Source organism: Passer montanus, unplaced genomic scaffold, assembly GCF_014805655.1.
Source record: "Passer montanus isolate IOZ18808 unplaced genomic scaffold, ASM1480565v1 scaffold141, whole genome shotgun sequence".
Lineage (NCBI taxonomy): Eukaryota > Metazoa > Chordata > Aves > Passeriformes > Passeridae > Passer > Passer montanus.
In genome coordinates this window covers 940,457-967,347 of record NW_024361053.1, presented here as the reverse complement: position 1 = coordinate 967,347, position 26,891 = coordinate 940,457, and the positions used below count along the sequence as shown (strand labels likewise).

The 26,891-nt window shown below is 41.2% G+C and overlaps 1 protein-coding gene across 1 annotated transcript in view; it reads right to left on the bottom strand.

Moving 5' to 3' along the window:
* Nucleotides 1-26,891, bottom strand: part of LOC120498137 (maltase-glucoamylase, intestinal-like) — a 59,352-nt gene that overhangs the window by 5,245 nt on the left and 27,216 nt on the right. The window contains exons 9-20 of the mRNA XM_039700519.1: nt 23,956-24,069; nt 23,724-23,840; nt 23,558-23,642; nt 19,014-19,131; nt 15,996-16,164; nt 15,361-15,477; nt 12,561-12,709; nt 8,421-8,505; nt 5,864-5,920; nt 4,088-4,218; nt 3,223-3,311; nt 2,146-2,195 (exon numbers count right to left, since the gene is read on the bottom strand). Coding sequence (XP_039556453.1) covers nt 2,146-2,195; nt 3,223-3,311; nt 4,088-4,218; nt 5,864-5,920; nt 8,421-8,505; nt 12,561-12,709; nt 15,361-15,477; nt 15,996-16,164; nt 19,014-19,131; nt 23,558-23,642; nt 23,724-23,840; nt 23,956-24,069 — 1,281 coding nt within the window. The remainder of the gene's footprint in view (nt 1-2,145; nt 2,196-3,222; nt 3,312-4,087; nt 4,219-5,863; nt 5,921-8,420; nt 8,506-12,560; nt 12,710-15,360; nt 15,478-15,995; nt 16,165-19,013; nt 19,132-23,557; nt 23,643-23,723; nt 23,841-23,955; nt 24,070-26,891) is intronic.

Sequence of the window (26,891 nt, the reverse complement as noted above, 5' to 3'; positions counted from 1 at the left end):
AGAGTAAATGCTGTGATGTCAGACCTTACCAGCAAATCTCTCAGGGAACAAAACTTGAATGTTCTCCTAAAATTAGGTGTGATTAAATTATTCTTCCGCATTTTTAAAAAATATAGAAATGTGCAACAAATACTAAGACCTTCATACATTTCTCATACTTCAAATTGCTATTTGAGATTGACTGTTTTCTTTATAAACACATAATAAAAACTCGACATTAAAGTTTACTGGAATGCAGATAGGGAATTCAGTCATGGAGTTACAGGCAGAAGTCAAATATGAGCAATGAGAAATGGAAGTGCCAGAGAAGCAACAATCTAATTTGCCCAGTTCAAAATCTAATATAAAACTGGATATTGTTTTTCTGTAGCCTTACTGCAATAAATTACTATACACAGACTACACAAAACCAAAGAGATTTTTCTTCCTTTTTGCTGTTGAAATACCCTTTTTTTCTGAAAAATAAGGATTTTTTTTTTCTTGGTAAATCAAGAACAAAGTAAGTTAAAATTAAATTTGAAGTCTACCCTAGTGTTAGTTCTAGGAAAATATCTCACAAACATACCAGGCTACATAATAAAGCCCATTGGCTTACCCTGGATTGCTCTTGTTCTTGGAAGACAGATCTTCTAAGAGCAATATCACAATAGGGGTTAACACAATTTTATTATTTTGACTATTTTCTGTCACTTTTGGACTTTTAGGAATACATGGCATGAAAATCGTAATCATTTAGGCTGGAAAATACCTTTAAAGTTATCAAGTTCAACTATTAACCCAGCACTGCCAAGTCCACCAGTAAACCATGTCCCTAAGGGCCACATCTACACACCTTTTAAATACCTCCATCACCTCCAGGGATGGTGACTTTACCACTTCTCTGAGCAGCCTGTTCCAGGGCTTGGTAAACCTTTCAGTGAAGAAACTTTTCCTAATGTGGAATCTAATCCTCTGCTGGTGTAACCTGAGGACTCTGGTCCTATCACTTGTTACTTGGAAGAAGAGACTGACTCCCATCTGGCTCACCCTCCTTCCACACAGTTATGGGTAGCAACAAGGTCTGCCCTGAGCCTCCTTTACTCCAGGCCATACACCACCAGCTCCCTCAGCTGCTCCTCATATGATTTGTGCTCCAGACCCTCCACCAGCTTCACTGCCCTCTGAGCACAGGATCTGAGGTGTGGCCTCACCAGTGACAAGTACAGAGGTACAGTCACTGCCACAGTCCAGGATGCCCTTGGCCTTCTTGGCTCCTTGGGCACAAGCTGTGCTCATGTTCAGAAGGCTGGGGACCAAACCATGCCATAGTCTGTATACAATATCCTATTTATTACCAAATGCTAGAATTGCAGATGAAATAAGATGTGTAGAGATAGGTTATTGAAGTAGGGTAAGGTTTTTAAACAATAAGGTATTTTAACAATAACTATTATATACTTAATGAGCTTATGGTAGACATATTTCACAGTATTTTACTCAGTTGAAGCCTTGACTATTGGGCTTTTCTATAGGTCTTTCTCAGGACATGCCTTCACAGAACTGAGCGCTGTGTGAAAGGCATCAGTGCACTGATCCTGAGCTAATCTGTTCCTGTGCTGCACAGAGCATCTGATCAGCACAGTGGGTTGCCAGAAGCATGCTGGATCTCTCCACAGGACACCCACCATGGGAGCAGTGTCTGTGCTGTCAGACAAGGAAATGTAAGCTAAAGAATTGAGACTACATAATTCTCTGCACCACAAAACAAAAACACCAAGTGATCAAAGTTAAAAGGTTGCTGGAATATCCTGAAGAGAGGAATCTAGCTTTCTCCCACCCATCAGACTAAAAGTGGAATCCAAGAGAAAGGTCCCTTGTCCCCAGAAGCTGCAACTAAGGGGAAAAAAAAGTTGAAAATCTGGGTTTTTTTCAGATTTGTATTGCAGCAGGGACATTAATGACATGTGTCACTATGATACTCAACGGAGCAGACATAAAACTATGATCTCATTGTTGGACTATTTTGTAGCTAGCTGGAAATGGAAGCATTAGGTAGGTTACCTGGTTTATAGACTGAGCTAGAAGATAAACATCAGCACCTTACAAGGGCCACACTAAAATACAGCTACCTGTATGAAAGTAGGTATCTTGTATGTTGCCACTTACTTTGCTGTATGTGTATTTAGCCAAGAAGTAGTTCTCGTTTTCAATAGTATCTGTTAAAACACAAAGCAAGGATATCATAGCTCAAAACAAGCAGCAAAATCCATAAGCAGTTCACGTTACTGTAGCAAGTGGTTAAGGTCAGGCTAAGATGGTTTGTGGGCTATTTAATCTCTTCCTCTAGTCTTAGGTTGATCTCAGGAGAACACAATGTGAGAGATTGCCCTCTCTAGCAGATCTGCTGCTCCCAGTGTCACACATTTCTCATATCAAAGCACTGACTTCAACTGCAATCAGCTTTTCACCTTCACAGAATTACAGAGTAAGATGGCTTAGAAAGGACCCTCAAGGATGATCAAGTTCAACTCCTGGCCCTGCACAGCATCATCTGCAAGAGTCACACCATTTGCCTGAAAGCATAGCCCAAACACTTCTAGAACTCTGTCAGGTTGGTGCTGTGACTGCTTCCCTGGGGAGCTGTTCCAGTGCCCACCCACCCTCTGGGTGAAGAAACTTTTTCTGATATCCAACATAAACATCCCCTGACACAACTTTAGGCCACTCCCTCAGCTCCTGTCACTGTCACCACAGAGCAGAGATCAGTGTCTGCCCCTCCTCTTCCCCTCATGAGGAAGTTTTAACTGTAGTGAGGTCTCCCCTCAGTCTCCTCCAGGCTGAACAGACCAAGTGACCTCAGCCACTCCTCACATGGCTTCTCCTCAAAGTCCTTCACCATCTTTGTTGCCCTCCTTTAGATGCTCTCTAATAGTTTAATGTCTTTTCTATACTGAGGCTCCAAAACTGCCCCCAGCACTCGAGATGAGGCTGCCCCAGAGCAGAGCAGAGCAGGACAATCCCCTCCCTTGCCCAGCTGGTGATGCTGTGCCTGATGCCCCCAGGACATGGGCGGCCCTCCTGGCTGCCAGGGAGTGCCAGGCTAATGTTCAACTTCCTACTGCTAATTTTGGGGTCAGTTCTCCACCTATTTCTAGTAGGAGCCAGTCCCAATATGCTGCTGAAAGGTGGCCTGAGGTGAGCCCTGTATGCAGGTACTGCTTCACAGCAGGGGACCAGGCTTACCAATGGAATCACCATCATCCCAGAAGAGAGATCCAGAAGCTTGTCCTTGTTCATCCAGGGCAATAAGGAGTGAAAATGGGTTCAGGCGGCTGTTGACAAACACGTTGAGAAGTGTCAGTACAAGGTTTGTCCCTTCCAAGCAACTTAACAAAAACTTCTGAACACAGCTCCAGGTTACAAAAAGAGTCATGACAGAAGAATGACAACAGTGTTTACCAAAAGTGTTTACCATGTGATGGCAAAATCTTTGCCTTGCCTTGTCCTACTGACATCTAGACTTCTCATGTTTTGAGTGCTCATGTGGACAAGCTCCCCCTCCTTTTGCGGCCTCAAAGTACGATAACTGGATGGTCTGGGAGTCAACTGGTACTACCTTACTATGGCTGTCCCCTCTCTTTCCTGCTCAGATTAGCTTCTGAGCATGGTTCAGATTTGAGACCAGTATATCATCCATTGGCGTGGGGAAATATTTCTTCTGAAGAAAGATTTGAGCTTTTCCACCTTGTTTACAGCATTTGATAAATTCGCCCAAGAAGAATTTTGCTTTTCCCCTTGCATACATTTACTCTGAATGATTGACAGCAGGTCAGTGTGGCAGTAAGAGGTGCAAAAGCTTTTCTGAGCATAATCACAGAGCCAGGAGTAGGCGTCAGCTGTGCTAACAGTGACGTGGGTCATCTCTGAGGTGATTTCTCCTAATGAAATGGAGCAAATACTGGTATAAAAATACTGTACTTATCACTTGGGATGGCAGCTGGGAGCTGCAGATAGTCTCTCTTCTGTACTTTCTTTTGATTGCTTTTTTGACTGCCTGTGGGTCTGACCCACACTGTGGCTGCTTGGTGACAAACACAGGAGACATTACCTCTCAGTAGTAGTTGTGGCTGGTGCCTGCTGAGGCAGAATGTACCCTCCACGGATGTACAGAGGGATCTTGTTCAGTGGGGCAGACACAGTAACATAGCTCTTCTTCCAGGAATCCGGCACTTTAAGACCCTACCATAAAAATTAATGCAGTTTAAAAAATGCCATTACTGAAAAAAGAGTGCAAGGGGTAAATTTTCATTTCAGTTACATCAGTGAAAAAAAAAACAAACTAAAATAAGGATTTCAGAAGTGTTATTCTAGTTTCCTTTTTAACATGAAAGAGGATCTAGCCTCTGCAGTTATGCATATGCCTGAGACAGAAGCATCATGACTGAAAGACAGCAAATGGTCTTTTAAAATGGTATCATTATTCCATATGCTGGTAAAAAAAGCCCCACCCATCAAGACACTGAGCAAAAACAAAAAAAAACCCTTTTGCTTCCTCTTTTTATACATACGGAGCCTGTCACAATTCAGTTTAAGGTAAGTGATTCATAGTCATTTGGGAATGTAAACTGTGGATTTTCTTCTCTTCTAAGAACAATTCTTCCCCTTTCAAAAAGTAATTACAGCATTCAGAGAGTGAAATTTGTGTGTGTGTAGACAACAGCATTAAATTCTCTGCATCATCCTTTTCTGGTTTAATGCCTCAAAACCTAAAAAAAGGACTTATGTACAGAGAAAATAACAGGAAGGCTTTGCTCTTGCCCTCTGTAAATGACAATTATGATTTATGGCAAGTACCCAACTCTGGTTTGGATAAGCACCATGTGCATGACAGGTAAGTGCCAAATACTGGGAGGTGAGCAAGGCCAGGGGCAGGCACATAGGCAGGGCAAGGGACAAAGGCCACTGCCCCTGTGCCCAGCCCAGCAAGGGGGCTCAGAGGGAACCATGAGGAGAGTTGAATTAAATGCTGGACTTTGCATGAAATGCTGAACTTTCTCATGAAAAGAGAAAAAGAAAAGGATTGGATGAACATCCATCTGAGGACACCAGCCAAATGCTGAAAATGACCAAACTTATTTTAAAAAAGTCTGCATTTCCTCTGAGAGCAGTCCTGCCCTGCCTGCTCCTCTGCCAGGGACACTCAGGAGACTTTACAACAGCCTGATGATCCTGGGCTCACATTTCTGAAAGCTCTTAGCATCAGTTTAACTGCTCCCATTGAAGCCAAGCTGGGCTTCTCCTGCAGATTGCAGCAGAGCACTTCTGGAAATGCAGTCCTGGGGATGGTGCTGGAAAGGTCAAGACTCAGGCCCTGAAGAGAAGGTACTGGCATGTCCCACAGAGCAGATTGTTCTGCAGCTCTTGCAAGCATCTTCCACAGGGGTGCCTCACCTTGCACTCCATATATGCCTTCTGTCAAAAGTGACACATGTGCAAAATTACATGCACAGGAGGGTTTGTGGCATGCTCTCAGGAGTGTGGATTAGGTTTCTGCCTCTGTCTCTGTGCGTGGAAGTGTACCAGAACAAGAATTAAAAGTGGGGAGCAAAGAAAGGAATCCTGGCATCTTCATGCACCTCTAGGCTGCCCTTAAAAATTCTGTTTGCTGGATCTTAGAGCTTTACATGGCAAAAATAGAAAACAAAATGTTACTGAAAGCTGTGTCATTTACTCTCCCAGCTAGCCTGATGCAGACTTTTTTTTTTTTCTTCATCTACAGAGGTAAAAATACCACTGAAGATTGCTAGAAGTCATTTTTCTGGAATTGTACCATTAAAAATTATTAGGGGAAAAAAGTAAGAAAATTAATCTTAAAAATACTTACAGTATAGTAGTCGAACCACTGTGCTTCAGGGAAGTATACAGCCACAGATCTTGCTCCCTGTAATTGTTATAAAGAGATTAGTCTTTTTTATTTTTGTATTTCTGATATTACATTAGCTTTATTATATTTGTGCATGGAGAGATGTATGCTGAATATTCTAATAACATCAAATTTTGGATATCACGGCTGAGTTATTGTCATAGCAGTGGACTAGTGCTGGCTAATCTATAATACTAAACAGACAAGCCTATCCTATTTGGGGGTTTTTACTGCCATAGCCTGGGATGAGTCAATGTTACATGATTATTTTATTCTAGTACATAGCCCTGTGTCTTGTAAATGTAACTGGCCTAGGTGCACTCCTCCAACATCTGAGCAGCCCTAGCAATGGCTATGGCAGCTCTTCCAAGACAGGGCTGCACATCTGAAGTGGGAGGACACCACTGCTCACTGCCCCTTGCACCATTCCTGTCCCAGAAACAGGCAGAGAATGAACTCCAGCACACAGAGGATGCAGATCCTTCTCTTCTTGTAAACAATTTAAAGTTGCAGATAAGTAATAATAAATAATAAATGTTTTGCTAATTGCACAATTACTGTACTTCATTTTGCAGCATGTGTTGTGTCAGAACGCTGCAGGGATGTAATCACGCTAAAGGCACTTTGTATTAATAACTCCAGGAACAGTTGGGATCAAAACATACTTCCATTTTTGTTACAAGTTGCTTATTCTCACAAACAGATTAATTTTTACTATCAGTGTAGATGTCTGTCCCTTTGCAGAATTATGGATTAACCCCAAGGACTACCCCAGGAATCTTGTGAAGCAAGAAAAGTAAAGGTGGAAAAGAAGAGTTAAGGGAAAATTACCGTTTGACATTTTAGGGATTTTAGATATATGAAAAACCCTATAATGGCAAGATGTTCTCCTCTCCATCTCTTCTCTGTGGTATTATGACAACCCTGAATATTCTGGTCTACAGAAAAGTGTGCAACAATCTTCTGAGTCATGATGATTTCAGGGCCAGGTTGGATGGGGCTTTGAGGAACTTGGCTTAGTGGGAGGTGTCCCTGCCCATGGCATGGGGGTCAGAACTAGATGATCTTTAAAGTCCCTTCCAACCCAAACTATTTTATGATTCCATGCACCTCACATTCACACCTTCATGACTCCCTAAATAACAAACCAGTGTGCAAGGCAGTTCTCCATTCTTTTTTTTTTTTTGATGTCTCACTTGCTCTCATCCTAGGACTCAAGGAGTGAAGGTCAAGTCATCCCTGACTCATTTTCTCTACCCAAGCTGCAGTTTGACTCAGTCACTGCTGGCCTGCACTGCCACAGTGGGGGGCTTACAGCTTACCTCTGCCCCAGCCCTGCCAACTAGCACAGCCCTGGCTGCCAGCTATCACACTGCAAGACCCAGCAATGTGCTGCCTTCAAAGTTCTGTTTCCCCCATCACGCCACAGGCAGCCTTCCTTTTGTGCTGCAATTCTTTAAAAAACATCAGGAACTCCTTATCTGGACCCCCTATCATTTAATATATCCTTATAATGTCCCCTTTTATTGAATTCTTTGCAGGAAGCCTCCCCTGGCTTGTCACTTCCTCTTCATGGGAAGGGTTTTTTCCCATTCTTTATCATTCTGCTGGTCTGAGACCCTGTGAAATCTTCTTTCTACTCTTCAGCTATTAGAAACCTGTGGAAGTCTGAAGATAAAGGGCTGATGAATGAAGTGCCACAGTGGGGTCAGAATGGTTTTAGAATTTAATTTGTATTAAATTCACAGAGACAAAAGGGTTGGTTAAAAAACAAGGTAACAGTGTCCTGTTTAAATGTTTGATCATCAGCAACATCTAGAAATATATCAGCTATTCTGTCAGCATGCTGACTGCAAACAGCACAAGGATACATCCCATGCAAATACTTAGATCTGCTCAGACATACCTCTCTTGTGCTGCCAGCAGTCAGTGGTGGGCAAGGAGAGAAACACACCCTTGCTTCCAGCCAAGCAGGGAGAGCCATGTGCCCAGCACAGCAGAGGAAAATGCTGCTTTTTAAAACCTGTCCTGTTAGCAGCTTACATTATCATTATCGTTTCCATAATGACTGCCTTTGCCTGTGATGCTGGGAAACTCCTACCAGAGCCCCTGAGAGCTGCAGTTCCAAAACACTGTGGGTGAGCAGTAATATGGAAACCAGTCTGCTTTCATATCTGTGTGTTTCTTCCTAGCTCAACAATTACTGCTCTGTGTGTGTCCTTGGAGACTGCTGCCAGCACAATAACAGGAGCACGTGAGGGGCAGCATCCAGCCTCTTTACATCCTTTCCTCGCTTGGAGTAAAAGGGAAAAGCTGTGCCCTCACTTTCATCCTCCCACTTCAAGTACTGAGAAGCTCTGTACTGTCTGTGCTGCTCAGAAATGTGTTCTGAAGCTTTGACAGTGGAGAGTAGAAAGGGATGGATATGAGCAAACATGCTCTGAATGTCATCCAATACCCTAAGCGCCACTCGTTTCTTTTATTCCAGTATGATAGTATTTTTAATTACAGTACTTGCCTCTTCAAGAACAGGAGCAATCATAAAGGCAGATCCCCAAAGGAAGGCAGTATCTATTCCATGAGTCTCCTGATCAGAGGTAAATCTGTTTTGAAAGTTAAATACACAATGTTAATTCACAGTTGTTAGAATTTGCCAAATATTTTGATATTACTCACTGTGACAAGAAATCTGCTTCCTCAAAGTATCCTTCAACACAGCCAAATATTTTTCCTGATTGAGGGAATGCCAAAAGCTGGACAGAGATTCAGATATTTCAGTAGTACCTACCATCCCAGAGCAGACCAGAACTCTCACAAAATAATGAAGCTGATTTCTTTTCAGAAGAGCAACAGTGGGAAAACAAGTCACTTCTGTTCAGTGGGCTGAGACCTCATTGTGGGAGCCAACGAGCAGGACAGGGGCCAGGCTCATGAGAGGGAACACAGAGGAAAAACACTGCTCTAGGATCTAAAGCATTTGTGAAAATCCTTGGATTTGGCCTCCCACAGCTTTCACAGATTTACATTTGAATTTGTTTGCAAGACAAACACAGAACAACACTCATACATATTGTACATATTGTTTTAGCTGTCTCTCCTGAATGGATGGAAAACCGATGGAATTCAGTCCATTTTATTCAATGCGCTAAAATTGTTTTGGATTCTGATCACGTTCTCCAGAATGCTCACAGTCCAGTTTGCCTGGCTTCATTTGCCTTCTCTTGGGAAGAGATCTCCATTCCACCGTGCATCAGCTAATGAAAATATTGAATAGCACCTGGCAAAGAAGAGAGATCCTTCCCAACTCAGGAACCTCCTTTCAAACAGCATAAAATCTTTGAGAATTTAAATAGGCTTTCAATCATCTCTAAGTCTCTTCCTGAGGAAATAATTAATGTTCTAATAATCTAGTTCTAATAAGAACATCGATAGGCTTTCAATCATCTCTAAGTCTCTTCCTGAGGAAATAATTAATGGATCCTAGTTCTTATAAGAACATCACACACACAAAAAATCCGTATCTCAAATCCTCCTAAAATCAAAGTACCTTGTTCCTCCTGACTTCTGCTACTCCTCTGCCCCTCCAACAGCCCTGTTGCCTTGTCAGAGATGGTAACTGGTCTGGTTTTCATGCATTTTTGACAAATTGACACTGGCCATTGCATATTTACATATTATTCTCTAAGGATGTATAAACTCCTTGTTTAAAAATTCCTTTCCTGTGTCTGCTTCATGGGCTTTGCAGCTGCCTCTGTCTAAAGCCAGGTCTCTGTTGAACACTGGCTGGGACAGAGTGGCTCAGTGTCAGTGCCCTGCTCCACACCCTGCCTGCTGGGGGCAAAGGCACACACTGCACCCAGCCCAGGCTTACAGAAATCTCCCCAAAAAAGTAATGATAACTTGGCAATAAAAAGGAACCTATTCAATGCTTGGATTGCTAAAATATTGCAAACTTAGGGGAATACATAGAACTTAAGAAAAAATGTTCTTGAAGGCATGCCTTGGGCTCTGCTTGAAGGAAACCTCAATTTCTTCAGTTGCTTTTTCTGTCCAGAATAGCAGCTCTTTTGGACACCTTAATCTTGGTCACTACTGCATTGTGACATAATACTTTTAAATGTTTAACGGAGATTATGGTTTTTGATGAATTACCTTGTCCTAAAGTTTTTTTAAATATAAAAAATGAGATTTTCTTGTCATCCCAATAGGTTCTCTGTATTTTCAATGTGACTGTAATAAAACTGTAATAGTAATAAAATACATTTTGTTGTGGGAGATTGCAGGACAAAGAGCTGATCAAGAAATTATGAATAAAGAAGAATCAATCATATTTGTACACAGAAACAAGATTCTCACCCTTCAACTCAGCACAATTTTCTCTTGAAATTACAGCAACTAGTAGCAGAAATTCAGCAAACAAATGAGCTTTGCTATTTTGAAAATATAAGCCATTAAAGCATGCTGACATCTATGAAGGGTCTTTAATTCTATCTACTGCTTCCTCTGGTTAGATGATGGCCTCTTTTCTGTCATATTTCCCCCTGGTTAGCCATTAAACACATCTTTCCCTTCCACTAATGGATTACCACCTCACAGTCTTTTTTGGACACTTGAGGTATCGATGCCTCTGCTTTATGGAGTGAAAGCCTCCAAGGCACCAAATACACCTAAAAGGATCTACTGGGATGTTGTTCTTGTTTGTTACTTGAAACAAGCCCCTAAATGTTCCAAATGGAATGAAATGTCCACATGGAACAGCTATTGCTTGGAGACTCCCTGCCTGGGTACAGTTGTTTTCATGGTGAGGACTCTGAACTTGTAAGAACTTCACTAATGCAGGAGTTTTTTAGTTTTCCTTTGTATTTTTTACAAGTAAGAGGCAAGGTTGATGTAAACTTCCATCATCCATACACTGAAAATTCTGTTTGAGCTCTTTCTCAAAACCCCACATCTGCCCTCCTGTTAGCATCTGGGTCACTTTCTCTACTTGGGCAGACCCACTATTAAACTGCTTAATACTACTTAGAAATAGTAATAAATACACATTAAGTAATAGTGAATGATAGCAACCAGAATTAACTACTAGTAGTAAGAAACACTTTTAACCCATTTTAGGATCTAGCTATGGTAACATTAACAACTGATGAGACTAGGATGCCAATAGGAGCACTGGGGAGGGAAACAGTTTGTGTTGCTCTCCTGATGCCTACCCTACTTACATGCATTTGAGAGGTTTTATTTCCTAGTAATCCCACTCTGGTCCTACTGACTAAGCTGCCATCAGTGTTTGTAGTGAACCTCTCAGCTCAGTGTCATCTGACAAAAGCCTCTGTTGGTGCCTCTGAGACTGCTCTACAACTCTAATCAAAGCAAATTTGGAAATTTGCCAATGTGGGTATGGCCCACATAGAGGCTGTATGCTGGTATGGTCAGAAAGGCAGCTTTAATGACACTAGAGCAATTCTGTATTAGTGGAGATTAACAAATATTAATGCCAAAATTAACTTGGGCATTTCCAGTATTAACACAAACCACATTAAGCAAAAATAGACTTAAATACTTGAAATAGCATATAGCCAATTGTAAGTTATTAGTACCTACAAAATTCTCCCTAATTTTATCCAGTAAAATGACATTGCCAAGTAGAAAGAGGAAGGATGCTGCTTTTAAAATTTATCACTTAACTATTGTGCTGAGCAAGCAGACCAGATTTTGTGCATATCCTTTCCATACTTGAATGGTTTGTGTTAGTGTAACCTCAGTTTAATTTGCAAAAGATGCCTTACCCTTTAACCAGAATGTTTTTAAGCTAAAGGAGAAAAAAAGAACATTAAACAGTGTATGCACCAATGCATAAACTACACCAATGAAAAGAAATTGTGGCAGAGTTTCAGGCTTTCATATGTATTGTTTGCACTCCTTTTGCTCAAGACTTTGCATAAAGCATTCTGAACTAGAAAATTAACCAAAAGCAGGTAAAAAATTAATTAAAAGATCAGGACAGGGAAATTAAACCTCAGCTGGATTCCAGCTTCTTCCAGAAAAGAAAAAATGAGTTATTCCAAAAATCTGAGCTTAATTTTCAAAGGGGCTTTTCAGTCTCCATTTATTAATCTCAGTTTTGCACCTGCTTCTACCCTCGAACATCTCTATCTCTGTTTTCTCTGTGCAATTTGTGGACACAGATGTGGGTTTCACAGATAGCATGCAGATCCAAGAGCTAAATTGGAAAAAAACCCAAGTGCTATGGATCATTGGACTCTATGTATGAGGCCTTTTAGCATTCTGGATCAGAATACAGATTCCATTGATTCATTCAAATACAGAAAATACAGGTATGTGACTCTCATTTTTTAAATAAAAAAGAACTACATATTTGCCTAAGACTAAAAATTTTCAGAATTCTTCTTTCTTAAGTTTGTCTTTTTCCCCCCACTGGAAACAAATACAGGTTATATATTAATGGAAATTAATTGCATATATTAAGAGTCATCTTTGTGCATATAACTTGATTGGTTTAACTGTTCAACTGTTCTTTTAAAAGAGAGCATGCAATAATAATACTGTGACTATTATCCTAAGGATATCAACCAGTGCATACATAAGAGCTCAACTACTTTGTGAGCAAATTAGAATGAACAAGAGACTCCAAACTCACTCGTGCATCAGCGAGCGCACCACCGTGCCCCCGTGAACGTGGGACTCGTAGAACAGCGTGTATAAGTATGGCAGCAGAGAGTATCTGATCCGAAGAGTAGCACGAGATATCTTGGCAAAATCATCTCCAAACACAGCTGGGTCTTGTTCCTGTTCAGGAAAAGCTTAGATTTGTACTGAGCATTGAAACAAACTCAGCAGAGAAGCTGTGTGCAGCATAAGGAGAGCTGTGGCTGGCGTGATGCTACAGAAGCAAGTGTTTAAATAAGAAGAAGCACTCATTTGCAAACGGCAAGATACATTAAGAACAACATCCATTATTCCCAAACTAACATTTGTATAAAATTCTTAACTTGAAAAATTCCAGTGAGTTCAAAAAGATCAGGCCCCACCACACTGTATGTGAGCCCTCTGGAACCACCCCTAACCTTGTGAGGAGAGGGAAGCTGGGGCTCCATGCCTATGCTCAGGAACAGATACCCAGCATCTAGAAATTAATTTATCCTGGAAATGCAAGCCCTCTCAGACAAAGGAGATGAAACACAGGAAAAAGGGAAGACTGATAATCTGCAGATCAAAGTCAAAAGCATAATTACATCGGCCACAAATATAAAGGCAAGTCTAGGTAAAAGAGTAACATAACCCCACTGAAACCAACAGGTCACACAAATATAAAGGCAAGTCTAGGTAAAAGAGTAAACTCATAACCCCGCTGAAACCACCAGGTCACCAAAGTCACTGTGTGTGGTACAGAAAATATTTCAACCATTCCAGAAGCTTGATTTCTCCTCCTGTGTGCCCCATTTTAGGATGCCCTGACTGACAGTACACCCACAATCAGCAGTGCCCCTCAGCTCCTCAGTGCCAGCGATGCTCTCCTGTGAGACAGGGCGTGCACTGGGTGCCACCATCAAGGGGCAGGTTGGAGCAGCCTGTCTGTATTCAGTGGCTGGTTTTGGTCCTACTCCAGCACAACCTTGCCTCTCCCCTGGGATGGCAGGCAGAGCATGCAGCCCAGGGCAGTGCTGATATGGGAAAGAGCTACATCTCCTTTAATTCCTCCTGTCAACCTGTCCAGTGTAAACAGCCAGCTTACAAATCACATGGCTCCCTTTCTCCTTCATGAAATCTTTCCAGAGTACTCAATTTTCTCATTAAAGCTGAAGACTATATGATGAATTACAAGGATAATGAAACGCAAAAGTAACAGAAGTAACAAAGCTTTTTATATTATCTACTGCTTTTCAGACAAGAAAAATATTAATTAAACTGTTTGAAATACCCAATGAATTAGGCAAAGTGGGTATTTAAGATTTTATTTTAACACTAACCTAATGTTAATTAAATTCAATATTTAAGTAAAATTTCACCATTATTATGTTTATATCAGAATTACTCACTAAGAATACTCCCTGCTGTCTCTGAGCTCCAGAGCATCCATCTATTATTTCAAAAATTGCACTATATTTTTACCAGTGTTCTGACACTGTACAAACACTGCTTAATTTCACATAAAACCAGTCAGACTTCTTAGGTGATGCTGAGTCACCCAAAATGCCTGTTCATTTCTTTCTGTGAACACAATATTTTTAAATGGATTTAAGTAATCCAATAAAACCAAATATATCTCTCAGTTGCAGCACCCATCATATAGACCCATTCCTCTCTTCTTGTTTATTAAATTGTACATATGAGATTGATATCCACTCACCCAGGTCAGACTCTGTTTGCATGCTCAAAGGGCCAAGCAACCATATAAATATATAGATATGTATACCTCTAACTTTATTGGAGAGGCAAATGGAAAATATTTCTCAACATCAACAGCCAATACCTAACAGACACTTCTTCTCCAACAAAGAAATACCGCAGGGATCTACAGGCTAATTCCTGACCCTCTTAATGATAGTACCATGGTTTATTATTCCTGCATTTGCCCAGTTGCTGAGCATCCATAATACTTTCATGCAGAGACAAAGGTCTCCCTGGGAGTGTAAATGTTGCAGCACTTTGATGATGCAACTTCAAAGAAACGGAAGGTTAGCAAATAACCTGAGCTCCAGCATTGCACAGACCAGTTTACAGAAGGGAAAAAACCCCAAACATTTCTTGAACAAGCAGAACCATTTCATCAGGTTGCAGATAAACACAGAATAATTACAAAGGCTGCAAGACCTTCAAACTTCACAGGTAGAAATGACCTGATACTTCTTTCCGTTTGCAACAAGTCTTTAAAGATTTTTATGGTATTGAAACCAGGGCATGAATCTGGACTAAGGCTGCACTTTTTCATTCATCTCATGGGCTCATTAGCTTTTTCTGGTCTTGGTTGCCTCTTGGCTGATAATGATGGCACTATTGGTGCCTCTCCTTGGAATTCTCATATGTTTGTAACTTGCTTTTAACAACAAGCATGGTATATAATGATCTCTCTCCCCTCCCTGCAATACTGACTATAATTACAGAAGTATTGAAACAAAAGTTGTAGCAATCAAGGGAGTAGGAAGATATCCCAACACTCACTGGCTCTTAAATAAAACCTGGGCTTTGGTAGGTAAAAATGAAACAGATGAGTTTTACCAACAGCATGAGAAGACTGGTGTTTCTATGTTATCTTTACATTATGGATGGGAAAAATTTACATTTCACTGTGTAATTCCTGCTCTCAGTGCAGCACTCCTTTTCACCTACTGCTCCAGTTTACCCAGGAATGGCAGGTTAATTTTGGAGAAGGCAATACAAATCACTGTCCACATAACTGTAATCATAGGCTACAGCTTTATGTAACTTTGTTTACTTACCATGTTTCCCTCTGAATTGTGATTCCTGGAAAATGGATAGAAAGAGCCAAGCTGCATCCAGCGCAGGCAGAGTTCGTAGGTAGTGTTGTAGTTAAACCCACAGATATCAGCACCAATCTAAGGAAAAATTAAATTGTGCTTGTGATTATGACTGAGGCCCACAAATGAGAAACGACAGAAATTTGCTAATAAAAATAATTTTTGGAAAGAAATCCCTGTTTCTAATTACTTTATAAGAATGTATCATCTCTATAATGATACAAATTTTTCTGGGATTGAGGTTGTACTGTCTCCTAGAGCACTGAGTTCACTGTGGAAGATCTGACCCTATTTCAATAATTCTACAAATTCTCCATCCCAACTTGCAAACCCAGAAATATATAAAGGAGCCCTAATCATAGAGTACATAATACAAAGAGCTCAGTTTTGGAAGGCATACATTAAGTCAGTCCGAATCTTGCAGTGCTGTTTTTGTTTCCCTTCAGCAGCCAAGACTGACATTTAGCCTTTTAATCTGCAGCTCCTTAGGCTGTTACTGCTGGCCATCTCGAGTGGCTTGCTTCAGAAAACATTTGAGCTGATTTGAAGTGATATCGTGTATAAGCCAGCACCTGCCTGGAGGATGCCAGACTTACATAGGGAATGCCAAAGAGGTTGAATTCCAGGATGCCGATGACTGAGCGGCGCAGGTCCTTCCACTGAGAGAAGTTGTCACCAAGCCAGTGAGCGCCGTACTTGCCGCTGCCAACGAAGGTGGAGCGGCTCAAGACAAACGGCCGCTTTCCAGTAGCCTGCTGGACAGCACTGCCAAGAAATGCAACAAGATCATCAAAAACAAGAATGGCAACCCAAACATCTTCAAATCAACCTGAGCGTTCAGGCACAATTTTATCAGAAAGGGTATTATTCATGAAACAATGCTTATTGTGATCCCCACTCACATGAAAATGTGGCTGCAAAACTGTGGCCAAAATAAAACAAAAAAAACCCCTGAAAAGTATCTGATTCACTAAACAATTTGTCTCAGGTATTTTTAATCCTCCTAAATAATAATTTTGTTCAATTTATTATCAGCAGTGTCTCAAAATGAAAATTCAAATCATAATTTTCTTTCTATACTAGCATATTTAATTAAGTGTCCAATGAATTCCTAAAAAAGAATGTAACATGTATTTTTTTCAGCACAGGATTTATTTAGAGATTTGTATTGGTAAATAAAGTTCCAATACCCAGGAATTACAAACATAAAAAACTCCAACAACACAAAACCAAAAAACCAAAACCACACAAAAATATCAAAAGTATATTTAAACATCTTATAAAAAATAAATAATCAGTATAGAAAACAAAACTGAAATAATTCAAAATGCCACTCCATCCTTATAGTATTTTCTCTGGTTTCCTGTCTTTTTTGATATATGAGGTTTCATTACAGAATTAGTGGTACAATGAATTTATCTTTGCTTTTTGAAAATAACTTTGCTGTATCACCAGAAAATCAAGGGAATGTGCCTTACTAACAAATCTATTACAAAATTCCTCAGAATAGGATCCTCTTTGTATACAATTGTAAATTGTAGTATTTTATATTGCAGAAACTCAAATCCAACTCTGCTTTAATATGATTTGGGCAACACAATTTAGATCCTCTGGGAAATTCTAGCATGAAATATTAATCATGTTGTTCACCATCTACTTCTTTCTTCCTTTTATTAATGAGATTTCATCAAGAGTTCTTTCACCCCTATTCATAATGGCCCAGTGTTTGCTCTTGGGTCTGTAATGGCACAGAGACTTTAAAGTGCTTCAACACTTGCTTCTGAAGCAAAAAAAACCCAGCAGCTTTCATGGAAGACTGAATATATTAACCCTAGGGGCCATATGCAGCAAGAGGTGCCGTTCTTTAACCTTGAGGGACCTGCTGGTTCTGGTTTGCAGGTGCACTGTTGGGCCAAGAACTGCACAAAACTCCATGTGCTTCATATAAATGTTATTTTGGAGCTTTTCAGGGATGTCTTGAGCAGCAGTGCTCTCCTCTGGCTGTCTTTGGCTCCATGTGCAAATACAGGTGCTAAGGAGGGCAATATCAGATCAACTCAACTATGATCCAGAGCTGCAAAAACAATTTGTAACAAGTAATTTATTGAATAACTTCAGTCTTTCACGAACCATTGCAGAACAGGTCCTAATGTTGTCAAATGCATTTGTTGATTTAAATTATTTACGGAATATCATGTGCAAATAACTCTTGGCATTAAGCTATGCACAAACTGATTGCTGCTAGTTTATGTATTCAAATTCAAACCATTTGACATAGGCCAGATGACACATCTCCTATTCTCTGTCTGCCTTAGAATAATTCTTAGAATTGTTTCTTTATACGATTATGAAATTGTCATTCATTTTCATCCAATATCCTGCAATTGATGCTGGGTGCTAAATATTCCTGTCAGTAATTTCATTTAATATATTCTTTGTGAAGAGTGAACACACAAGGGATATACAACCAGCCTTGAAAGAAAATCTATTTGAAAAACCCAAATGAATATGTACAAAAAATACTTCAGCAAAGTCTCCTAGCTTTGCAGCAAAATCAACCCCTGCATATACTTTTGGTGGACTTCTCCACATTTGGCCAAGAAAATAAGTTTGTTGGGAGGATCTCTTCCAAGACTGGGGAATAGGGGCCCAAAAACCATGGTAAGAAGTCTGGGGTTCAAGGGCTTCCTGTTCTTTCTCTCAATAACAGAACTGTGCTTCAGCCAGGCCCATAAGAGCTGGCAAACTACTTCTGTTTTTTCCCAGGGCTTCCTTTGCCCTGGACTTGGCATATAAAATACAAACGCATCAACACCAGAATTAGCTCACTTAACCATGACCTCTGGATGCTATCAGAATCCAGCTTCTGAAAATGAGTGCTAAATGCTGAAACAGGCCACACATGGACCCCTGCTTTGGCTCTTCCATTGTGGTATGAAATTTCCCAGGATTTTAGCTCAATCCCTGCTAGAAAAGGCATGCTCTGCCCATTTCATTTAATCCAACAGCTAGTTTTCCACAGCAACAGTCTGCCTGCATAAGCTGGTTTTGAGTGCTTCCCAGCTGCAAAATGAGTTTTACAGTAGCTGACAGCAACTGTGCTGCAATGCAGCTCTAACCTCCTGAACCAACTGAGCCCCAAGCCAATTTGCAAAAGACTGCCTGCCAGGAACCAGAGGCAGCTCCAGAAGCAGCCAGGGGACCTGTACAGTTTGGATTCTCCACTGACAGTGACAGAAGCTCCTCTACCACAATAGTGAAGGGACAGATGAATAACCCTGACACCACATAAGGCTGCTTCTGCTGCCAATGCTCATGAGAAACTCTATCAGAGCACAGGAGCATCTTGCTCCAGATATACAAAAGCAGCAGCTTTAAAGTTAGGCCTTATATATTCATCCTGATTTAGCTGAGAAAAGTAAAATTAGAAAGGATTCTGTCCCTTGTTTCAAGGTTCTTTCTTCTTGAAGCTTCTTACTAAACGGCAAACAATAAAACAAGCCATGGGTCTGTTTCTTATTAAATATTATTACAGATTTTCCAGGTAACATCAGTGGCTTTTAAAATGGAGATTGATCACCTGGAATCTGATTAGAAATATTTAGAAAACTTACTTGAAGGTGGGTTCTGTCTGGGACCAGCCAAAGAGAGAGTGTGTGTTGTAGTGGTCTCCAAGGTAAGTCTTGGAGTCAGGACACAGTGTCTTTTCCGCCAGGGAACGATCAGAGATGCCTGAGAATGATACAAACCACTGTAAAATCATATACATCACAATTCAAGTCCCTTCACATTTCTGCTCATTTTGGGGTGAAAACACCAAAATATTTGGGAAGAGGAAAAGCTGAAGTGCTAGACCTGCACTGATTTGAGGTTAGCACATAGCCACAAATACTTGTTCGCAAACAGGCACGTGTCCTTGGAGAGGGGGAGAGAACTGAGTGAACACTGATAATTAATTTCAAGTTCTATGTCCAATAATTCAAAATATCTGTACAGGTGTCATGTATTCAGTAAGTAATAGAAAAAAAAATTGCTTTGCTGAATTAAGAATATATTATTTTACACAAAAACAAATTTTAGTTAACAGTCAAAATATTGCACAGATGCTGCCTGGTCTTTGATCCCATATCAAAGAGATGCTGGCAAAGCCTATTTGGTGCAAAAAAAAATTCCATCCTCTTCAGGTAACCACCATGAAAATGCCTCATGAAGTTTAGCAGGAATTGGTCAGGTCAGATGTTTATACATTTGTTGGGAGTTAGGTTTCTTTCCTTTTGCTCCTTTTTACTTAGGGACTTTTTTCCCATAAGCTGCTAGGAAACACTAATGACTGGGTACCTAAGAAAAACAAAAGAAGTGGCCAAGCACAGGGGAGGAGAGCATCTGGTTGCACTTCTCCTGTCTGGGAGTTTCTCTCCGAGGGGAGATATACCAGGAGGAGTGGGCAGGTAAAGGACGGGGCTGGGGCAGCTGCTGGCTCTCTTTCTCTCGGCTTCGGAGGAGGACGGAGGACGGCCGGAGCTGCTGCTTGGGGAAGGGAATCGCTGCTGCCGCCGGAGCCAGCCCAGAGCTGCTGCTTCTGCCATGGGTGAGCCTCTGCTCGTGAGAGCAGCCATGGAACTGGGACCTTATTAACACTCACCTCACTAAAAGAGGGACCTGTCCCCATCTGCTGGGGTGCCCTGGATCCTGAGCTCGCCTCTCGCTGCCCTGCTGGGAGCTGGGCTGCCGCTGCCCCAGCCCCACTGCTTCTTCAGCACTGCTCTGAGCTTTCGCTGCACTGTAGCCCCTCACCCCCTGCCTGCTGAGACATCCTGCCATTCCAGCTTGCTGCTTCCAGAGTCCTGCTGGGGCCCTGGGATTCCCTGGATCCTGAGCTCGCCTCTCGCTGCCCTGCTGGGAGCTGGGCTGCCGCTGCCCCAGCCCCACTGCTTCTTCAGCACTGCTCTGAGCTTTCGCTGCACTGTAGCCCCTCACCCCCTGCCTGCTGAGACATCCTGCCATTCCAGCTTGCTGCTTCCCAGAGTCCTGCTGGGGCCCTGGGATCAGCTGCCCCAGGGTTTGTGGAGCAAAGCCTCTCCTCCCTTCCTCCCGCCCTCCCTTCCCGTCTGGGCCCAGCCGCCATTGCCGCGCTCCCCGAGCCCGCGCCGCAGCGCCCCCTGGCGGCTGCGCCCGGAGCTGCCCTGAGGGGAGCGGCGCGGCCGGAGGCGGTCAGTGCGCCCCGGGCTCTGTTTGCTATTAATGCTGTAGCTGCCGTTGTTTGTTTGCCTTGTTATACACACCAGTAAAGAACTGCTATTCCTATTCCCGTATCTTTGCCTGAGAGCCCCGTAATTTCAAAATTTAATAATTTGGAGGGAAGAGGTTTATATTTTCCATTCCAACGGAAGGTCCTGCCTTCCTTAGCAGGTGTCTGTCTTTCAAACCAAGACAACATTATATTTATTTTTAGAGATGGAGTTGCAAATATTATAAAATTCTGTCAAAATAAAAACAAAAGTGAATTCTCAAAAAAAATTTTTTTTATGCTTAACTAGGTGCATGCACTATTGTAAACATTTCTCCACGAACAAGCAATCTCCCTGCCTAATCACACTTCCTATATGGTTGCAGTTCATTATCACAATTTCTCTATACCTGAAACCCCATTAGCCTCTCCGCCCTGCTGTGACACTACAGCTACAATCCTTGTGTTTTGATCTTTACACACAAAGACTCCAGTGTTGGTGATCTACATCAGAAATAACTTAATTTATAGGCAATTTCCAAGTAACTTTGACCGCTATGTCTTTGAATACACTACGTTTCTGAAAGTCACACTTTATGACCCAGTGGTTCTTGATTATTAGCCCTATAAATTTAAGGTGGGATAGGAGAGAAAATGCTACCACATGAATCATAGGTTCATGCTTCATTCTTATGCTGAGTATTTTGTATTCTGCCTCAGTAATACTGATTATTTTACAACTGCATATTAATTTTCAGTATAAAGTGTTTTATAGAAAATTGATTTATTGATTTGAAGGACATCTGGCTTTAACCAGAAGTTCAAACCATGTGTAATCATGGTTATAAAATTTAGATAAGGAGGTTGAAGGCTATATTGACAAAAAGCCTGAGGCTCTGGGACTGGAACTTGCACAGATGAAATCACCTAAGACTATAGTGAGCTCCCAAAACTCTCCTAACCCCAGGAAGGTCCTAATGTCTTACTGGAATAAACAGTTTAGGGCACCTCTCATACCTACATAAGTCAAGGGCTTGGACAGCTAAGAACAGGCACCTATTCTATAAAGTGAAATAGAAAAGAAGGCCCTTAAACACTGGTTCAGAATAGATTCCCTACATGCTGGGATGTAATGCCTAGGGCTCCTTGCTGCAGAAGGAAGACCAATACCAGGGAAGTCACAGGGAAGACCTTAGAGCAGCCTTCTGGTACCTAAATGGGATCTGCAAGAAACCTGCAGAGGGACTTTTTTAAAGGGCCTGAAGTGACAGGACTCCATGAGTGGGTAATGGTTTCAAGACAGCAGGTTTATAGTAGATACAAGGAAGAAATTCTTTCCTGTGAGGCTGGTGAAACACTGAAACAGGCTGCCCAGAGAAACTGTGGATGCCCCATGCCTGGAAGTGTTCAAGCCAGGATGGATAGGGTTTAGAGAAACCTGGTCTGGTGCCCCAGCCCAGGCTAGTGGGGCTGGAACAAGATGGTTTTGAAGGTCCCTTCTAACACAAACCCATCCATGATTCCATGATATCATTCTAGTCACAAGCAGGGGCATATGTGCATGAGTCAAGGCAGAGAAACTGGACTCAAAACACACCTGTCTTCAGTATCTCTCAGTGTCCTTACATGTCATGCAGGCCTCTAGGGATTCTACACGAGTCCCTCCTGGTGGCTCAGACGTCAGTGCTAATCTCCACAGAGCTCAGCTGCATGGCTCAGAAGCCACTGCCTGGCTTCACTCTCAGTCCTCTATTTGTGATGTAAAGGGAGCTCTGCTCTTTTGGCCAGTTTACCCAGTATCTCACATCTTTTATGCAGCTCTGAAGGCTGATAAAAAATTAAGGTAATTTAAGGCAAAGGCGGAAATTCTCATCAGTTCCTGGGCTTTGGTCAAGACCCACAGGGTAAGTATGCAGTGGTTACCCCACAAAGAGAGAAAACACCAAAATCATTATTAAAAGCTCTTCTGCCTTCAAAAATTTACAATCTCTTTCTAATATTTTGTCATGTTTTTGTTATGCTTATGTATCTCTTATATTCAAAGTAAAAAAAAATATTGCCATTTAATAAAGAAAATTTAGAATTCTCATGAGAGTACAAAAGCCTGAAGGGGAGAAGGGGACATTTCCAATACTCCAACCCTAATGTATCAGCTTCCTACTGCATATTAACATTGCTCAGGCAGCTGGGCTTTCCTGGGGAAATGTTGGCTGGATTAACTGCCACACCACTGGCAATAATCATAGGTACTCAGGCCTCCTGGGGAAGAATGAGCATATCATTAACTCAGCTACTTGAAGAGATTTTCCCATTCCTGTAAGTTTCCCATAGGCTTAGACATTTTAAAACTTATTTTTAGCCTTTTTCTAGTAACACAGTGAAAATTTCTTTCCTAAGAGAAAGGAAATATATTGAACTAAGGCACCATCCCCTTTGTCATAATTTGTGAGAAGGCAAACTCTGAGACTAGCAGTGGCAAGGGTTACTTCATAAGTCTGTAGATGAGTTACAATATATAGGTATCTTGCCCTTTTTCTGATGTGGACCAGTTGCTCAGAGATTGGCAGGAAAGGCAATTTTTCTACTCCTCTTATGAGGCAGAACCTTGGACAGGGACCTTATGAGGCAGAACCTTGGACAGAGGAAAGTGATTGTTTTTGACACTCCATGAAAGCTGAGCCACTGGAGTCTTGACAAATACGTAATGGAACATACAGAACAGGCAGGGAAAGATGGAAAACCAGAGAATGGGTTTTTTTCCCCCCCTAAAATATAGCCTATCCAGGTTTAAAGCAAAACAAACAAGAAAACCAAATAAACAAACCCCCCAAATGAAATTATAATATTATTATAAAATATAATATAAAATAGAAATTAAAATATAATATTAATAAATAATTCATGGCAATTAAATTATACTATTATACTTACTAGGAACGTAAGGAGGATTATTGATTTCAGTATCAGCACATCCAGGCATCTGGCCTCTCATGAAATTGGATGGTTCATTCATATCCTTTAATAAAGAGAGTAAGACACGTGAAAATCTTAATTATCTTTTTTTTAAAGAAGGAAGGGCAGACATAATGAGACATACAATCCAGATGCCATCGTAGTCAAGGACGTCCTTGAACTCCAGACACAACTGGGTCCACCATTCCACTGTCCTGGGGTTGGTGTAGTCAGGAAACACAGAATCTCCGGGAGGCCAGGCCTAGGGGGTTACATATGTAAATCCTGGTTATTTTCCCATTTCTCTTACACTGCTGCATGATTGTTTTGAAGCAGCACCACACAAAAAAAAGGCATCACAAAGCTAAAAAACTCACCTGCCCAACAGCAGGAGTCACGCCATCAGAGTTGTTCACCCACACTCCCATTTCCTGGCCAAGCTCATAAGGTCTGTAAGTGCCTGGCTCCTCATCCTTGGTTATGAAAGGGTCCTGAAAAGAGCGACCACACTTCCTTTATTGAAATCCCAGAGGTAACAATTAGTCTTCTATTTTATATTTTAGAAAAATTTGGTTTCTGTTTTCTTAATGCTGACTGCAAAAATATTGGAAGAAAACAACATTAAAATTTAATAAGAGTTGAGAGCACGTAATTTAGAAAAAGTCATTAAGGATATGTCATGAGTATTTCTTGTGTAAGGCAAAAGCAATGTGAAACTACTAAATACCCTCATGTTTATTTTTTATGAGATGTTCTATGTTCAAATTATTTTAAGAGAGACACTAGATTTTATACTCCCCCCCACCAAGGTCTCTGCTGTGGCTGGGTGCTGTGCTGGACATTCCCACACATGAGCACCTCTGGGTTTCCTCCAAGGCAATCTGTATTCCAGCTGCCTCAGCATCAACAGCTCAACGCTGGAATAACTAAAACTTTTCCAGGGACTTGAAGCTCAGCACATTCAACCTCAGAAGGGCCCTGATAGCCCTTCATTCCAAACCAATGTTGGACAAGGATGTGTTATGCCAATCTGATGCAGAGAAACCCAGTTCACACCTGCCTGTGGGGCTCACACCTCTGCTCTCCCCAGGCACCAAGAGCACAGCATTTTACACCCCACAGCTTGTCCTTCCCACCCCTTTCTTGCTTGGGGGTGTCATCACCTCCCACTGCTGCCCATGATATTGACACCAACAACTTCTCTGCCTCAGGATGGCCATCAGTAGCCACCAAGCTGATACAAAGAGAGCCTGATCAGTTGCGGGGATGATGGAGGCCCACCCACCACACTGGGAAGCAATAAAGTAATGAACCAGGATGGCCATCAGTAGCCACCAAGCTGATACAAAGAGAGCCTGATCAGTTGCTGGGGATGATGGAGGCCCACACACCATGCTGGGAAGCAATAAAGTAATGAATACTTTGAGATGCCAGTGAATGAAGAGGTACTCTGCAACTCTGCCCAGCGGTCAGCTGCGACCAAAAGGAGGTAAGTGCACTTTGCAATACATCCCTAACTGGAAGCAACTATCTGCTTTGTGTTTTTTAGAACACGTAAAGACTGCAGCCATTTTTGAAGGGAATTCTTTACTTTCTTCTTGGAAAACTCCACTTCCTCAGATTCTGCTTGAGACAAAACCTTTCACTTATAAAACACAACAGAGAAAAACACCATTGAAACAATTCTTCCACTCAGTTGTAGCTTGTGCATTAATTTAAGTGAACTTCAATCAAAATGTGATAGAAGTCTAACTAATAAATGTCTTAAGAAGAAAAAAAGTATCAAACCCCAAATGGTAAGTTGCTTTAAAGGCTTGTTTTAAATCTCATTTAAATACCTGAATTAATTGTCTGATTTACTTGTGATCCCTCTGATAACTATAGCCCTGGTGAGGGAAGTATATTCTTCCACGCCTCAACAACAAAAGCTACAGCTAAATCCCTACTTTAAGTCCAAAATTTTGTTTAACTTTATCTAGCTCTAGTGTCACCTCCATAAGGACTATAAGCGTCCATTACATTTTTAATTTGTTCAATAGTCCAAATTTGCAAGAGAAAACTGTCCATCTGCAATAATTATCTTATAATTGTGTAAAGATGTCTCTCAAGGGACATGAAGGCTAGAAGAAGTCAACTTAATTAGCTACTTCTAATGCAAACTTATGGTTTCCTTCAGCTGAAAGGTTCTTCCAGAGCATAAATCTAATACATTATGCAGGTTTAGTATTGCCCTAAAGAAAACAAAAGCTCTCTATGCCTGCAAGGGTTGTTTGTGGGGAAGGAGTTTCATGCCTGTTAAATGTTCACTCATCTTTTTAGCATTTTGGGGAAGAAGTGCTGAGCATCCTTAACTCCAGCTGACTGCCTGAAGACCTGTGAGCCCAGTACGTACCCAGCCTGATGCACTTCCACCTGCAGCCCCACCCCAAACATATATTTTGATACACATCCATAAAAACTCATCTCTGTAAATGTTTGGCTCTATAGCTCACACAATTGGACTTAAAAATGTTAAAGATATTGAGCATTATTTTGAATCACAAGCATGTTGCTCTTGACTTTCAAGTATTTCATCACTTATGTAATTTCTAGCTGTTTCTATCTTTAGTATAACTTAATAGACAGCATACAAGGTCTTTCATTAAAGATCCTCTTTAGTAAAAATGTTTGTAATTTTTCAATGTACTCATCGTTACTTTAGAACTTCTTGGTTTCTAAAGGATATATTTGTTCTGACACAGCTAAAACATGCACAATTATTTAGTGCAAAGATGATGACCAGGTGCTGACATGCAAAGTCATAATTTCCCCTAAGCAGAAGTGGCCTCTGAAAGAGATTAGGAGAGAGAAGTGCAGAAGGGCTGCACTTAAGAGGTTCCAGTAATGGAGCCATGCTACTGTCAAGGTGACCATAGTCACAGAGGGCTCTCAGCTGTCACATTCATATTTTCTGAAAAATCCCTTAGCCCAGGATTTTTCTCCTGGAAAGCTGAGAAGCCTCAGAGAAAAAGGAAAACAATAATTATCTTATTTGCTTCTCCTGTGTTTTACTCCTTTGGAATGTGTTTGGAGATTGTTTACCAACAGGTGATTGTCTTACTGGTTTCTTGTGTGAATTATTTTGACTCAATGGCCAATCAGTGCCAAGCTGTGTCGGGACTTTGGAAAGAGTCACGAGTTTTCATTATTATCTCTTTACCCTTCTGTAAGTATCCTTTCTGTATTCTTTAGTATAGTATAGAATAGTATAGTATAGTATAGTATAGTATTCTTTAATATAACATAGTGTCATAAAATAATAAATTAGCCTTCT